Source organism: Anguilla anguilla, chromosome 16, assembly GCF_013347855.1.
Source record: "Anguilla anguilla isolate fAngAng1 chromosome 16, fAngAng1.pri, whole genome shotgun sequence".
Classification (NCBI taxonomy): Eukaryota; Metazoa; Chordata; class Actinopteri; order Anguilliformes; family Anguillidae; genus Anguilla; species Anguilla anguilla.
In genome coordinates this window covers 17,727,580-17,744,373 of record NC_049216.1, presented here as the reverse complement: position 1 = coordinate 17,744,373, position 16,794 = coordinate 17,727,580, and the positions used below count along the sequence as shown (strand labels likewise).

General features: G+C 56.8%; 1 protein-coding gene across 5 annotated transcripts in view; it reads left to right on the top strand.

Moving 5' to 3' along the window:
- znf609a (zinc finger protein 609a) overlaps window positions 1–16,794 on the top strand; it is a 109,748-nt gene that overhangs the window by 75,883 nt on the left and 17,071 nt on the right. For 4 of the 5 annotated variants that reach the window (XM_035394980.1, XM_035394981.1, XM_035394983.1 and 1 more), the window contains one exon: window positions 15,701–15,926. In XM_035394980.1, the coding sequence (XP_035250871.1) occupies window positions 15,701–15,926 (226 nt within the window). Of the gene's footprint in view, window positions 1–4,955; window positions 5,524–15,700; window positions 15,927–16,794 lie in introns of those variants that run through there. The other variant, XM_035394984.1, reaches the window with a different exon arrangement.

Here is a 16,794-nt window from a genome sequence, read left to right as displayed (position 1 = left end):
GGGGGGGTGCCAGTACGTACTCGTGCCTGTGGAGGAGGGGACAAGGGGAACAGTGTTCATCTTAGCCAGAGAGCGGGAGCAGCTCCACTCACACAGGGGGCCAGGGACCACCCCCAGCTCATCTGTAGCCACAGTCCCGTCTCAGTTTACAGCCAGGAGAAAAATGGACATTCCCCTCAGCAGAGATCACGGTGCTCAGCTGCCAGAAGGTAACGTTCTCTTTTTAGTCACGTTGGTCTTTTTAACATTCTCTCAGTGAGCATTTAGACTAAGGGCTTCTAGCGAAGTAACGAAAGCAAAACTTCAAAATTTAGCGACAAGCGCAGAAGAAACGGAGCGTGCTGTGGGAAGGTCTCGCAGGGAAGGAGGCGCGTTATTCGCAGGGTTCTGAATCTCCGGCAGTGTAAGAATGCGGAGTGGGGGCGGGGCTTGCTTTGGAGAGGGAGCTCAGAGGCTGGGGGAGGGGAGCGCTGTAGTCTCTGCAGCAGTGCTGTGGGAGAAAGTCTGGTCCGCTCGCTGCGCCACGCGGGGGGGGGGGGGGAGGGGAAGAGGTTTCTGTCTGTCCGCCATGGCGGGAGGCCCCGCCCACACGGGGGTTTTCGGCAGCACAGGAAACCCAGGGGAAGACAGAAGCCTTCTATAAATACCTTGCGGTGGCGTACCCTTGGGAAACGGCGCAGGCAGAATAACAACTTGTTTTGCAAGTCTAACGCGTCACAAAAGACTGCGCAGGGCGAGGAGGGGAATCTCATTTTGTCCAAAGCTTGTGGCTCAGCTTTTTAGAAACAATAAATGAACAAGGCCCCTTTCATGTCAGGCAGCACGAAACACGCTGGCAGTCTGATGCCTCCTAGTCAGGCTGCTTTACCCTCCTGTTCGCCTGCCTGACGCCTGAGCCCAGCGCCTGCGGGTCACTGCAGGTAGGCTACCGCTCGCATCGCACCAGACAGCCTTTAACCTCCTCTGTGCTGTGCACATTTGCCTATTTAAAAAAAAAATCTTTTTTTTATGCAAATGTGAGCTTTTTATCTATAATGGATCAGAGTGGATAGATAAACCAACACTAACGGCACAGGTAAAAATAAAATACGCTTTGTTGCATAGTTTTGACCCAAAAAGATCTGCGAGGTCAGATACAAGATTTGTGGCCTTCGTACACTTCAGATCATTTTGAGATAATGTGATAACGAGAGGCTAGTCTGTTATGAAGTTGTGGGTCAACACACCAACATGTTGGAAATGTCAAGATGGCCGCCGGTAGGCTGTCCTGAAGTATTCAGGAGCTGGCAAGAAGCTGCGATAAGACGCCGTTAAAAAGTAGCTAAACGCACTTGTACCCACTTGGAGCAAATGCTGCTGATAAACCTTCTCCCACAGGATGTTGAGTTCACAAGGTGTCTGAAGTTGCAGATTGACCCCTTTAACCCTGAAAGGAAGATGGAGGCTCTGGCAGTGTGGCAAGCCTGCTGAAAGGGCTCTTTTCCTAAGCGAGAGCGGAGTTTATGAGACTCCGTCCGTCTCTGCAGATGCCCTGGGGTCTTATCAGCCAACCCAACCCTCTTCAGCCTTCCTCTGAGAAGCAGCAGATTTATTCCCGGGCTTTGTGTTGTGCAAGCGAGCAGCCAGCGAGCAGGGCTGAAGGTGGCATTCATGAGTCAAATCCCTCTAAATGGATATGAGTGGAGTGACAGTTACAGGGTGCTGTAAGGTCTGAAAGCAAAAGATGTACCTCAGGACAAATGTCTCTCTCTCTTTCTCACTCTCCCACTCTCTCTCCATTTATTTCTCTCCCTCCTCTCTGTTTTTAAATAATCATTTTTTGAAAGTTAGCTTAAATGGATAGTTCACATTTTTTAGACCTCGGTCCTCTGAGCTACTTGCCACAAATTGATGAATTGGAGACTTGTCACCCCATGACAGCTATTTAAAACACTATTAATTAACCAAATTTAAACACTTTGTCATATGTTTATTTGCTTCTAGAAACATATAGGCTATGTTGTTATCAAAAATGTGCTTATATAGCGGAAACATTGTATTTGTTAGTTTAGCTGTAAGGGGGTGATTGTCAGCCCCCATTAATCAGTGCTATTTGGCTAACAGACCTAACAGCTAACGGGGTGAGCTACACATACTCAAGGCAGTAGTGTTTGAGCCCGACATGTCCCCTGTTTATTGCATGGTTTGTGGTGAGTAGCTCAGTGGACCTGGGTGTAAAGAACTGTGACCTATCCCTTGAATTTAACTCAGGTTGAGTACGAGAGTACTGTAGCAAGGTTGATTCTTGTTTGAGAGCAGTTTTCTAAACTGTGACTGGTGGTCAAATGGAAACGCCGTGGTTCTCTCTCCCCGGCCGTGCGAGCGGCCCGGTGCGTGTCGCCTGATCTGCCGAGCGAGCGGCGCGAGGCCGTGTCTAAGCAACGGCCCGGGGAGGGAGCGATCCGACGCCGCAGGCCGCTTATCTGGATCTGCCCCGCCCGTCCGGCCCCTCAGTCCAAGCTCCAGCGGCTGACCTTGACAAGAATGGGGATTATTATCGTAATAAATACCGCACTTGTGGAACGGCTCGGGGTGGGAGCGGGAGCGGCGGGGCGGGGGAGGGGCGGCGTATCGGCTGTTTTTCGCGGCACAGATGGGACTCTGTGGAGCGAGCCGCAGGGAGACGGGTCCTGTGAGAGCAGCAGACCTGCCTCTGCGTTTGGCCTTTTCATATGGGCTCCTGTAGATGTTCCCTCTGGGATTCTGAGGGAAGCTGAGGAGTTTTGCTGGAAGCAGGGACTTTACTGGGGCGCTGTTGTTTGCCTGTATTGACGAAGGCCAGTGCAAATCGGAACGCAGTAAATTCACTAAAATCACACACATTAACCAGACTGTGGCTGGGAAAGGTGTTCAGTGTTGTGTGCCGTGTTCAGCTGAGTGAAGTCTCTCAGCCCATCTGGTGAGAAGAGGCTTCCTGGGCCTGCTATCAGGGGGAGAAAACGCTTCCCACAGCGCTTCCATTTTCTCTGCCCACAGCCGACGTGGAAGAATTCAGGTGGCTGTACTCACTCAGCGGAGGGGGGGGGGGCCCACTCCACTCCCTCACACTGCGCACCCCCTCCCCCCACCAATCCCTTCCCCCAGCCAGCATACAATGCCAGGCACTGGCCCAAGTCAGCCAGCTGCAGGGGGGGGAGGGGTGGGTGGAGGCAGGCTCACACTGCGACCAGAGAGCTGTGTAGCAGGCACCTGCTGGGCGCCAGCCAGCCAGCCAGCCAGCCGTACCTCTGAGCAGAAGGTCCAGCTGCAGTCAACCTCTCCGTCGCACTTCAGCCACTGCAGTCCGCTGCCAGCAGCCTCTTCACCTGGGGGAGGAACATGAGTGGTGGAACAGGGCTTGGGGTTGATCTTTATTTTTGTTCCTTTCTCTGGATGTTTCCAATCTCTGAATGTTTTTTTTTTCTTCCCACACTTCAGTAATACGTGACACATTCAGTTACACACAAACGAGGCAGCGTTTCCCGCTTGCAGCCATAGCTACTAGGTGGCACATCTTGTCTTCTTTGAGTAATCGGACAGTCACTGGTCTTTTTTTCTTTTTGTGTGTGTGAAGAGGAGCGGCTAGGCTAGCTCTGCTACCTGCTCGGGCTCAGCTCTGCGCACAGATAAGCTGGGGGCGTTGCGAAGCACAATCTTGATTATAAAGGCTTCTGTAGAAATGTGTTCTTCCCCTCCCCCGCTCCCCCCCCCCGCTTCTCCGGGTAAGGTCATGTTACATAAAGCACAGAGGGCGCTTTCTCAGGCCACACGAGCAGAGAGCGTTCACCTTGAGCAGAGAGGGCTCTGTTTCCACGCACGGACCGGGAGCCAGAGGCGCTCCATATAGCGGCTAGCGGCTGTGCCCTGCGTCGAGCGCCAGGGCGGGAGTGAGAGCCGTGTCCCCGGGCGCTGGAGCAGCCGAAAGCGGCGCTCTGGCGGAGTAAGACTCATTTAAACAGAGACATGGGGTGCTTTTACACAGAACGGCTGACTCGCTGCCATGGTGAATACACAGTGAGGCGGTAGCGGCCGTGCGAATCGCGGCTAAGGGGCCGCGGCGCCAGCGGGCCGAGCGGGACCCAGTGGGCCTGGTTCTTCGCTCGTTCCCTCGTGTCCGGCCGGCCTCGGTTTCGCCGGGGCGCGTGGCGCTCTGGCGTCTGTCTGCGTGAGCGCTCCGTAGCGCTGGAGCTGAGAGACAGAACGCTGCCCCCTTCTCCCTTCCCCTTCCTCTGCTCGCGCTCACCAATTAACCGTCAGCCTGGCGCATAGCAACCAAAGGCCGTCACCATTTCAAGACATTCGCATGCTCACGCTGCCTCAGACCAGTTTCAGACGCCTGAGCGTCCCTCGCCGGGAGAGCTCTGCTCTGCGTGAGCCGCAGAGGGGCGGGGCCTCACCTGAGAAGCGCAGCGTAGGAGACGCGTGATTTCCTCGCCTCTGTCGAGCCGTGTGACCTGCGGGATTGCTTGGGGTGACACAGCTGGGTGCTCTTAGAAGATGGAGTCACTCTTCTTTCTCCGCCTCTCATTCTCGCGTTTCTCCGTCCGAGCCAGAAGCCGCGTGGGGGATTTCTCCGGCTCGCCCCGGAAGCCGCAGAGGGCCAGGCGAGCGGGGCGTGCGCTCACCGGCGGTTTTTAAAGGGGGGAGGGGGAGGTTTCACGCGCCCCTTTGTGTGCCGTGTCACGCCCTCCCGGCTCCCAGGTGTCCCTGGGAAGGCTTGTTTATCCGCACCGCTCTTCCTTTCCAAATTACAGGTGTTGACAAGGTTTCGCCTCCCCCTCCCCCCGCCCTGGCCAGCTCTGTCGCCTGCTCTCGTTGGCGTTAATGCCGCAGGTAGCTGGAGCAGAGAGGAGGCTGCACTGTAGAGCACCTGCACTGATTGTCACTGAACGCCAGTAAAGGGCCTCTTCAGGTAAAGCCTTTTTTTTTTTTTTTTTTTTTTTTCTCTCTCAAACTGCCTGTTTTGTTTTTTTTTTTTTAATCAAATCAGGTGTTAAATGTTCTTTTGTCTTCAGCTGAATATCAAATTTTACACGGCACTTTAAAAAGCTTTGAATTGCCAGAGGATGTCATTTAATCAAATCGTTTGTTTTTGCATCAAGGGTTTTCAGAAAGGACGATTTCATCTCGATTTTACGTTTATTTTTATTAATTTATTTTTTGAAATTTTTTTCTTCCTCGTTGATGTTGCTGGGTTGTGAGGAAGGATCGGCTGCGAGTCTCCTCTTAGCAACAGGTGAATAGCAATCTGAAGCTGTTGCTAAGGCCTGGAGATGAAAGGGAACTCAGCCCTCCAGGCTGTCTGATGCAGTTGCCTCCCCTCTGGTTTGTGTGGAAAATGTCTCCAGCGCCATAGATTCTTCTGTTTGGCTCCCACCCCTTCAATCACTTGCGCCTGGGACAGCAGATACTGCTCGGTCAGGGAGGCTGCCAGCTATGAAACACAAACACGGAGTTCTTCAGCTCTCAGTGGAGGCTCTCAGGGCAAAGGCTCTCTGTGACCAGGTATTTAAAACAAGGCATTCCTTCTCTTTGTTTTTTTCTCGTAGCTGTGCAGCTGCTGTAGCCGTTGAAGCCGGTGTGGATGTGCAGCCCTAATTGCTGGGGGCTGAGTTTGGAACGTGCTGATGTTAAATTAGCGTTTTCGGGAGCGCGCGACGGTCAGTGTGTGAGATGGCGCATGTCGCCAGGCTGCTTTTCTCTGGGCTGCACGACAGGTTGCATGCTGGGATTGTAGTGTTCCCGCGGCGTTGGTCCTGGGCGGGGAACATCGGAGCAGGGCGTGGCAGTTTTGTGCCGGTCACGGTGTTAGCCTGCGAGCGGGTCGCTGGCTGCTGCGGCGCTCTCCCCGGGCCTCTGGCTGCGTCGCATTAAACAGCGCGCATGCTGCAGCCCCGCGCAGCGCCGAATGCGCCAGGCGCCAGTGATTTAAACGAGTGCTTGCATTGCGACTGCGGCTTCCGCTCTTTCCCCCATGAATTATAGATGTTTGGTTTTCCTAAATCGGTGCTTTTAGACGGCTGAGGTACAGACTTGCTGAGCGGTGCACCTGCGCAGCCGTCCTGGTGGCAGCTTTATAAGGGTAATTAAAGCGGCTCTGGAGCGCGCTGGCCCCGCAGCCGCAGCCTGATGCGCAGAGCCGGCGCAGCCTAATGCAGAGCCTCGCATACGCAAATGAGGCGCGCGCGCGAGGCTCGGAGCCCTGCTCCGCCTCGTTTGTTGCTCTTAAACGACACGCAGGGCGGGTGCGAACATAAGCCGCGTTTGCCTGTGAGTGTGGGTTACGAGGGTGCGCCGGCTCAAATTGAGCCTCAGTTAGCTGAAATTACCGCCGTCTCCGCTGAAGTGGATGTGCGTGTGTGTGTGTGCGTGCGTGTGTGTGTGCGTGCGTGTGTGTGTGCGTGCGTGTGTGTGTGCGTGCGTGCGTGTGTGTTCTTCTCCCGTGTTCTTCCAAGGCAGCATTTATCTGCAGTTTGTTCGTACGCACGGAGTCTTTAAAAAGGGAAATGAAATTGAAGCGGTCGTCTCTCGGCCCGCCCCTTGGCGGCTCTGGCTCGCTCTGGAAGCCGCCTTTGCGGTGGCGTTCAGTCGAGGCTTTGGTTCCAGGGCCCCGGCGCCCGGCAGCGCTGGCTGTAATGCGCGCCCTGCGTGTGGGAGATTGAGGGAGCCGCGTTCCACTCTAACAGCGCCGCGACTCGCCGCGTTTGAAGGCGGAGCGCGAGGCCCTGGGGTTGCGGGCGGCCGCAGATTCGGCTCCTCCGTAACTACCAATCCACGGCCTCAAATGTGGTCGGCTCCTGGGGTTCCAGGGTCCAGTACCCAGCAAATTACAGGCAGGTTCTGCCTCCTCCCATCCAAATTCCTAATGAGTGCCACTCTCTAATTAGACGAAAAGAGCCTCTCGGTGCCGGATTTGTTTTCAGGGCTGGCAGGACGGCCCCTTCCAGACTTGGCTCAACACAAAGCGTGTAACCATTCACAACATTTACACGAGTTTTATGCCCTGAAATGGTCTTTAGACTTCATTTTTAAAAAAAGGTAACCCAGTCAAAAGGCAGTGATCAGTTTGGTTTAGGCTGCTAGAATAGGTGCTCTGTACATGTTGGTCGATCTTGGTTGCACTCGCTAGTTTGCATGTGCGTGCGCGCGTGTGCTTGTAGCCGAGCGCTTGCGTGTTTTGACCGGACGTCGAGCGTTTCACGTGGCTGCTGGCCTATGGCTGTTGTGTTATGAGATGACATTGCATGTCGCTGGTTGGTTTTAGTGATTGCCTGTCAGAAAGCCTCCGGCTGCGTAATTGGTCACTGCTGTGGCACAGCCGGGCTCGGTGAGGAGTGGACAGGGCTCTCAGCAGAGACCTTTAAGAGCAAGATTAATGCCGCCCCTCTTCAGTCATGGTCCTCTGCTCTGTGCCCTGTCAGGGCTGTACTTGTGCAGAGTGCTTGTCCTGTTCTGACCTCCACCACTCTTTGCATGCGTCACTTAAAATGAATAAATCAGAGTGACCTCTGATTTGCTGTGAGACAGGCTCATTTAAGCACTGCAGCTGGCATTTGTAATGTCTGGAAAGAGCAGAAGCAGGGTTTGATGTGCAGTTTTAAATTAAAATGTGTTAGCCAAAGCGACAGAGTGTAGGTGCTTAGCTTAGCAGCTGGTACAGTATCATTCCAGGCTACTTAGCTGGCGCTAAATAGATTCAGGAAAGTAAACGAATGCTTGTTCAACCACAACTTGGCTGCTTTAAGGTTTTGTGGTTTGATGATTGCATTCATAGTATCAAACCCTTGTTTGCTTTCGAATAATGGTTGACTGAACGGTATTACACAATCGCTGTCGTTTTAACCCTTTGTTTAGCTTGGGGAATTCCTCTTGCGCCACGCCTGGTGGCAGGAACGTGTGCAAGGCCACGTACCGCGATCGTTTATCCTTCTCCGTCAGAGTGTTGGGTGCCTGTGCTGTTTCTGTTGTCAGTGTTTGGGGAGAGCGTTGGTAATGTAAGGCCAGCGCGCAGGGCGTTGGGTCTGAACTCTGCGTGACATCAGCGAGGCTGAGGGCTCTTATCAGCGGCGGGTTCGGGGCCGGAGGGCCGCCCGCCCGCCCGCGCGTGACTCACGGCAGACCCGCCCCGCCCCGCCCCGTCCATGTGACACCCGGGCCGCTCCTGCCCTTTCCCAAATGAAACACGCCACCATAAAGCCTCCCTTTCAGGCTGCGGCCCGCATACCGGAGATGGTTATCGGCCCTGCGCCGGCCCCGCGGCGGCCCCGCGGCGGCCCTGCGGCGGCCCCGCGGCGGCCCTCTGCGCTGGCGGGTGACACGCTCGCGGCGGCGGAATGTTTACAGCCGGCTGCGATAAGCGCCCGCGTCACGGGGGAGTGCGAGCTCAAGGACGGGTGAAAGTGCGGCGCGGGAGCGCGTCTCCTGCAGCCGAGGCTCACATCAGACAGGAAGTCCTGTTCTTCCGCTCCGATTGGCGCGTCTGATTCAGATTTCGCCTGTGCGTGGGGCGTGAAGTCCCCGAGCCGCGGAAGAGCTGTTGCTGAAGAAGAGAAGAGCAGCTGGCTTCTCTGGCGCTTCTCTCCCCCGTCCTCTCCGTGCTCCGCTGTCCCGCTCTCCTGGCTTTGTCTGTGGACCTGTATGAACGGGCTGATCTGAGCCATCTCGTCTTCCAGAGGCGTGTGAGGCAGGCAGATCTCAGTCTGGCCTTTGTTTGATGTCAGCGCCTACGCGCTTTTGGGGCGTGATGGCACAGGCAGGATGTTGCTCGTTCTTTACCCGCGTCTCAATGCGCCGGCCTTCCTGGAGCTGTGAGGCCACGCCCCCTCAGTCATGCTGCTGGAGCTGTGAGGCCACGCCCCCTCAGTCATGCTGCTGGAGCTGTGAGGCCACGCCCCCTCAGTCATGCTGCTGGAGCTGTGAGGCCACGCCCCCTCAGTCATGCTGCTGGAGCTGTAGCGTGTCACGCCTCTGGTCTTTAACCACGGCTCCTTCCTCGATGGAAGCCAGTTGTCCTCTCGGGCCCTCCGCTGGCCTGCGTGTGGAGAATGCTGCCCGTCTCAGGGCCCGTGTGAGAGCCCCCTCCAGAGCCCCCCACCCCCCCCCCCCTCCAGAGCCCCCCCAGAGCCCCCTCCAGAGCCCCCGCCGTCCTCACCACGGCAGGGCCGTGCGGCCCGACCCTCCCAGCCCCCCGCACGGGCAGAAAGTCCGTCACAGCTCAGGCATCCTGGCCTGGATAGCGGGAGGGTGACATCATTTCCCTGCGCCACGGGGCCGGCGCTGGACCGCGGAAGAGCCCGGGGCGCGGGAGGGAGCGCGCTGGAATGTTTTAATAAGTCAGAGGAATGGAAGGCTGGCCGCGGGGGGAGCTCCGTGCTCTCGCTGGCCTGCCGTTGGCCCTCCTCCTCCCCGGCTGCGTCTGCCAGCGGTTGCGTTCTCTCCACCGAACGCCAGCCCACAGGGGTATGGCTCCTTCATGAGTGGTTTCGGCTGTGGGAGGCTTTCCAGACCTCTGTGGAACAGGGGTGCAGCTCCAGGAGAGGGGGGGGGGGGCTCTTCCCAATGGGAATCCGCAGGCCTGCGTAACCTCAGGTCCCGTCCCCCCCTTCCCCTGAGTCGGGAAACAGCTTGTTAAGACACTATTTTTGCACCAGTGCGTTTTTGTCGGGACAGCAAGCTGACAGGCTAAATCAAGCATGTCAGGCTGGCTGTGTGAGAACCTGGCAGGCCTGCGCCCGTCCCATTCCGGCGTGACCCCATCAGCGTAATTTGATTTAGGGGAGATGCTTAACTGGGCTCGGCAGCGCCGCAGAGCGAATTGGTAATAAGAGACGAGGTGATGAGAAACGCCAAGGCTGCGGGAGGCAGCTCTGCTTTCCCTCTGCGCAGACCGAGCTTCTCCAGCTCTCAGCTGCTTTCCCTCTGCGCAGACCGAGCTTCTCCAGCTCTCAGCTGCTTTCCCTCTGCGCAGACCTAGCTTCTCCGGCTCTCAGCTGCTTTCCCTCTGCGCAGACCGAGCTTCTCCGGCTCTCAGCTGCTTTCCCTCTGCGCAGACCGAGCTTCTCCGGCTCTCAGCTGCTTTCCCTCTGCGCAGACCGAGCTTCTCCAGCTCTCAGCTGCTTTCCCTCTGCGCAGACCGAGCTTCTCCAGCTCTCAACCTGCTTTCCATCTCTGTCCTGTCTTTCCAGTTAACCCAACCACACGGCCTGTACCCAGCCCTATCTTTATTTAGCGTGCCACATTTTTAAAAAAAAAGTGCTTCAGGTGAGATGTGTGTGTGTGTGTGTGTGTGTGTGTGTGTACACATACACTCACACACAGTACACACACACATACTGTGTACACACCTCACCTGAAGCACTTCTTTTAAAACATGGCACGCTAAATAAAGACAGGGCTGGGTACAGGCCTTGTGGTTGGGTTAAATGGTTAACTTGGTACACTGCACGTTCTCATGCTCAACTGTCAGTCGCTTTGAAAGCGCTTGTTTAGCCAAGGTACATATGTGTATTTATATGTGTGTGTGTATGTATATATATATAATGGCCTTGTTGTCACGCACTTGGCTGGGAGAAAATTAAATATAGAGAAACTTCCTCCTCTGCCTCTGGGCCGCTGCTGGTGCTCCAGAGTGCGCAGAGGAGAGCCTGAGCCACAGACGGCAGCGTAGCGGCGTAGCGGCTCTGCGTTAATGTAAACCTGCCTGTCCTGGCCTCTGGGGCGGCGCTCTCCTGGGTGTAGAAGGTGGCCTGCTCGCCCTGCGCTGGGGGCAGAGCCCCGTAAGGCCGTTTGGGCTGTCAGGGGTCACAGGTGGAGCACGGGCGTTCAGCCTGCCGGTCATCGCAGCACTGCCTCCCGTTCTGTCCGTAGAGGACACTGACGGTGTAATTAAACACCACCTATTTAAAAACGCACAGGCGTTTCAGTAGCACGGTCCAGAGTAACCCTCCCGCCATCCGCGCCGACGCCGCGGCTCAGTTTAGTGATGCTGGCCCCGAGCGCGGCGGCAGGCCGGGTTTTAGGCCCGAGTCCAGCGAGGGGAAATGGCCGCCAAGCAGCCGCTCCGCGTATCTGAGCCCGCCCCTGCGTGGGGGCGAGTAGACCCAGCGCGCTCGCCGCCATCGAGAAACGGCCGCTGTCTGGGCCCTCCGTGCGCCCGCGTTCGACGGGCCTGACCCCCCTCCAGCGCCCAGCACAGCCGCGCGGCGTGGCGCGGTAGCGGCGTGGCGCGGTAGCGGCAGACTGCGCCGGCCCTGCTCCGCCGCGGCGCTCTGAGAGCCACTGAGAGGGGAGCGTGCGTGACTCTGCGTCTCTCACTAACACTGCGTTCTGGAGCACCTAGAGAAACCTGCCTGTAAACTCACAGGGCAGGAGAAGGGGGAGAGTGAAAGGGAGAAGAGATGGAGGGAAAGGGAGAGAAAAAGAGGGAAGAGATAGAGGGAAAGGGAGTTAAAAAGAGAGAGAGAAGGTGGAGGGAAAGGGAGAGAACTCAAGCCTTTTAAAACAAACACACACACACACACACACACACACACACACACACACACAGTGCCTCGGTTTTACAGCCCTGAAGACATTCTGGCTGAATATGCTGCCCTTGCAGAAGGATTCATTGGCAGCTCCGACACAATCAATAAACAGGATTAAGTTTATGATAACACAATTTTACAGCGGGATTGTGCTGGTTTTCCCTCTTAGGGCTGTGGCATTAGAGAAGCCGCTCTACACGGTCTTAAGCACAACCTTCTTTGAGTGTGAGCAGTGAATGTAAACAAGTGTTTTTAAAATTGATTTTGTCTTTATTACGAGGTTTAAGTAAGGTTTCATTATTAGCCTATTAATGGTGCTGTATTGTGCTTTAGGGGAGGGTTGGGCTGTGTGGCTGCTGCTTGTGGATTTCCTCCTTGGTGTAGAGTAGGTTTTGCCAGGCAACGCAATGGATATCACACTGAGCCCGGCGAGCCGGCAGGAGAGCGGTAATAACCAGGGCGTGGCTCACAAATGGCATTAACTACAATGAAACGGTGCCTTTTATTCGCTCTGAAAATTTCCCTTGGCGGGGAAGCCATGTTTCTCAGTGTTATTACTTTGGCCATTGCTCAAATTAAGGTCTGTGGAAGTGGCGCTCGGTTGAAGTCGTTACTGGCCGTTAAGGACGAAGCGCATCCAGTCCGTGACGAGCGGAGGCCCTCCCGCTCGGACCCGCGCCCTCGCCGGGCTCCCGCGCCGCGTCTCCCAGCCGCGTCTCCCGCGCCGTCCCTCGTTTCCAGCGCCGGCTCGGTGATGTCCTCGGTGATAAGAGCCTGTAAGAGCCGTCATCTGCAGCCCCAGAGCCTTTGAAGACACCAGCTGCTCCTCCTTTAATTAAAGGCCGCACTCTCGGCTCAATTCATCTGGGAGCTTGTTGCTTTAGGTGAGCACACAGGGAAACGACAAGACCAACAAACAATCGAGCTGCTATTGTGGCCGCCCCAAACACCTCCTCTCCCTCCCCTCCCCCACCCACCCCCCTTCCCCTTCCACAGTCTCCCTTACAAAGAGCTGCTTCATCGCATTTGCTTTGAAAATCAGCGGAAAAACAGCTATGCAAATGGCCCACCTTCTCAGGGCTCGGCAGCGAGGCATGCTGGGAGGCTGAGTGGCCGGGAGCTTTTGTGCTGAACATCCAGCCCTGCTAATGGATTCTGTAATGAGGAACGAGGGCCAGTTCTCTACCTTTCCGCCTTCCGCTTGGCTGGGAAGCGCTCGTGCTTTATGATAGGGGTCTAACGATGCACCGGTGCAGTCAATACTACGTGCAGATGAATCATAGCACAATATTTAAATGTCCATAATCGTATGCCGGCTTGCTCTCTAGCCACACAGTCAACATCATCGTTTATATTTCTGACATCTTGTCATCACTCGCGACAGCACCATTTTTCCTTCTGTTAAACGTGACGTCTGCACGTCTGAAGTTTCTTCACTCTCGACCTCAGTGTGCTCGTATGTATACGTTGTACACATTGTACCCGTGAGGTTTACACCCCTACTTTTTGACACATCGGGGGACCCTCAGCCGGCAGGGGCACCACGTGTATGGAAGCAGTCGACCGCTCGAAATCCTTCTCTCACCGCTCTTCGCTCCGTCGACAGGCGTGCCGCAGCACCGCCGCTTCGCCCGCCCCTGCCCGCCCCGTCGCGAAGCTGTTGGCCCCCGCGCTCCCTGGGGCTGGACTTTCAGGCCCGTGTGGGAGCACGCTTCCCCGGGAGAGCGCTGGGAACAAAGAGAGGCGCGTGGAGAGCGGAGCTTCCCCACCTGTGCGCTCCCTCCAGTCTGACGCACCTGCGCAATCACCCTGCGCTGGCTTCACTGCCACTGACATCTGCCACTTCAGCCCCGCAGTCTGTTACAGCGAGCGCTCGCCTGCTCTGCCCTGCTAGCGCTCGCCTGCCCTGCCCTGCTAGCGCTCGCCTGCCCTGCCCTGCTCTGCCCTGCTAGCGCTCGCCTGCCCTGCCCTGCTAGCGCTCGCCTGCCCTGCCCTGCCCTGCTAGCGCTACGCTAATGTGACGCACCCGTCTTCACACGGGCTCAACCCGTACAGGGTGTCCGCACCTTCACAAGAGGCTGACCGCTCTGCACGCCTCCTCCGCTTTTAAACCTGGTCCCTGTCCATCGGCGTGTTCCAGCCTGGCCAGGTCGCAGCTATGAGAGCTGGCGTGGCTGCGTGCGCGGTGTGGGTGAGTCAGCCTCACGGATGGCAGGCCTGGCGCAGATTTGCGTGCGGATATAAATACCATGAGCCGTGTGTCGTTTCTTTGAGAGCGCCATTCTGCCCGTGCCCCCGTTTGGCCGTGATGCCAGCCCTCGCGGATCCGCTGCACGCTACTCCGATTAGTCACGCGCCCTCTGAGACTGCAGACCGGTGTACCCGCGCACTGCGCATACCGCGCGGCCTGCGTGATGCGCTGCACATGATTTATTCTCTGGCTGCTGGGTTCACCTTCAGCGCCGGACCTCAGAGGCGCGGGACGACTGCCAGCGCTGTGAAATGGCCATTCAGTAACACGCTGTTCCAGCAGCTATTTCTGAAGAGCCGCTTCCTGCAGAAGCAGAGCGGAATCGCTGAGAGAGCTGCGCAGGACCGAAGACACGGTGGCACCAAGGCAGAAAAAAAACCTGCTGAAGAGGGAGGAAGTGGAGGAGATGATTGAAGCGTGGCGAGAGTGTTTATTTCATCCGCCCACAGACGCTGCCTACAGCAGAAAGCAGAGGATGAGTAGACACCGATAGCTGGGTGCTGAGGTGGGAATCGCCAGCGATGAATTGTGTCATGTTCTCCACTTTGAAACTGGAGCAAACTAAGGAGAGCAGTAGTGAGTACAGCGCGGCTGTGGCTGGTGGCAGAGGAGACGTGTGCACGCACGCTTCAGAGCTCCAGTGGCTTATCGGCCCTGCCCAGCACATCCAGTCCTGATGGTGTGATATTCACACATCACTCTGCTGCAAGGTGTAAATAGTACCGCCTGCTGTAGGGTAGGGTGCGTCTTGCTGGAGCGGCTGAAGGGATGTGGGGCGCCAGAGCTTTTTGGTCTGACTCTGCCGACGGCGTACCCGGCCTGACCCAGGCCAGACCCAGGCCAGACCCAGGACTGACCCAGGATACGCTCGTAAGACAGGCTGACGGGCAGCGATCGCCTGGCCTTTTCTGTCCACGGTTCTGCCGGTGCAGCAGTGCAACACGACACCGCGCTATTAAGGACATGACCAGGCCGGCTCACCCCTGATCTCAGCACTCCAGCCAGCCAATCAGAAGCTCAGCTGGGCTTCCGCGCTCCTCATTTGCATATCCTCCACAGAGACCGAGCGAGGCACACGGGTTCAGGTCCTCCTCGCTGTGTGAGGTTCGTCTCCGTGGAGACCTGCTCGCCGCGGTGAGGCGGGAACTCATTTTCACCTCCAGTCTGGAAAATGAATGGCATCGCTGAGTTATTTCAGTCCGGGGTTCTGAAGCGAATTTTCATCATTAGAATTAGAATGAGAATTTTAGGAATATAAGATCTCTTCTCATCTTTTGATGGGATCTAGGTGTTTTTTTAAATTAGTTTAAGAGTAATGGAGTGTTTTTTGGGGCTCTCTTGCTGCTCTTGCGGTTGGAATGGCAGCTCTGACACTCGCAGGTTCGCGCGTGCCCGCTGATGAACATGGTTAATGAAAGCGGGAGCCTCGCCGCGGCCCGGCCGGCCGGCTGATGGATAGCCCGGGAGCGGCGCAGCTCTGCGCTGTGATTGAGCGCCTAATGGAGGCGTGTTAGCCTGAGTGATCAGCGCTCAGGCCTGTGATGAGCGGGAGGGTAGAGGCTGCATGAGGGAGGCTGCAGGGCTCGCTGTTCCCACCCTGGGCCTCTCAGCTCCTCACCGCGCTTAAGTGGCGGGGTCAACGAGTGGCGAGGTGTGGCAGGTGACACAGTGTCGTCGGAGGGTTCGCTGTGTGAGGGTTGGGCCTGTTTCCGTTGTCACCCCCACAGTCCCCTATTCCTGGAGTGTGAGGTTTCTGAAAGAGTTTCCTAAGCAACGTGACAAGCTGGGCGTGATCGTGGGGGGGGGGGTGTACCAGGGTGCCTCTCGTGTCTCTCCTGGTCTGATCCTGGCAGCGATGTTTGTTTGCTCAGAGCCCTAACCTTTGCCTCTCTCCCCCCCTCTGCAGATGGAGTCTCCGGTCTCCACGCCGGCCCCTCCCCCGCTGCACCTCCTGGCGCCGGTGGGGAACAGTGACATCGCCTCGCCGTGCGAGCAGATCATGGTGCGCACGCGCTCGGTGGCGGTCAACACGTCGGACGTGGCCCTGGCCACCGAGCCCGAGTGCCTGGGGCCCTGCGAGCCGGGGACCAGCGTCAACCTGGAGGGCATCGTGTGGCAGGAGACCGAGGACGGTAAGGCCGCTCGCCGCTCGCCGCTGTGACAGCACGGGGCCGCCTGCGCGTCAGGGACACAGAGCTCCCCTTCGCCTGTGGCCTCTGGTGCTGCGAGCCCCTCACTCACAGGGCCGCCTGCGCGTCAGGGACACAGAGAGCAGAGCTCAGGTTCGCCTGTGGCCTCTGGTGCTGGGAGAGCCCCTCACTCACAGGGCCTGACCTGGACCTGCCCAGCCTGGTAGACCTCCAAAGAGGTCTCCGCTCACTGCGAACATCTCCGTTTACAGCGCGCTGCTCGCATTCCCCAGCGTTCCTCTGGGAGTCTGGGATGGGTGTTTCTGTGGTGGAGGATGTGGGCTTCATGTTTGGCCTCTCCCTGCTGTAGTTTAACTTCTGCTGCCTCTTAGGTTCAGCCTCCAGCCAGGCGGAGGACTGCGGTCAGCGCTGACATTTTTAGCATTAGCGTGTTCACGGTCAGCGTCGGGTTGTGTTCCTGAAACGAGCCGCTCAGAGGCCCAGCTCAGCAGAGTCCCAGCTTTTTAAGCTCTTTTGGGAAGTTTACCGTCTCTGGCTTGTTTTCACCATGATGTCGGCACAGAAGGGCTGAATGTGTCCTCTCTCTGGGGCCGAATCTCAGGCACAGAAAAAGAGAAAAAAAAAAGTCATCTTTATAGAAGTGTGTGCAAGTAGTGCAGAAGTGCCTGTTGCTCAGACAGTGCCCGCCAGAATCCCCTGAGCAACAGCATGGAAATGAGCTCATCTGCATTCTGAGAGCACAGGCAGCCGGACTGCTGTTTTCCTCTCCTCTCTGTCTGTCTCCCTCTCTCTCTCTCTCTATATCTTCCTCTCTCTGTCTGTCTCTGTCTCATGCTCTCTCTCCCTCTTG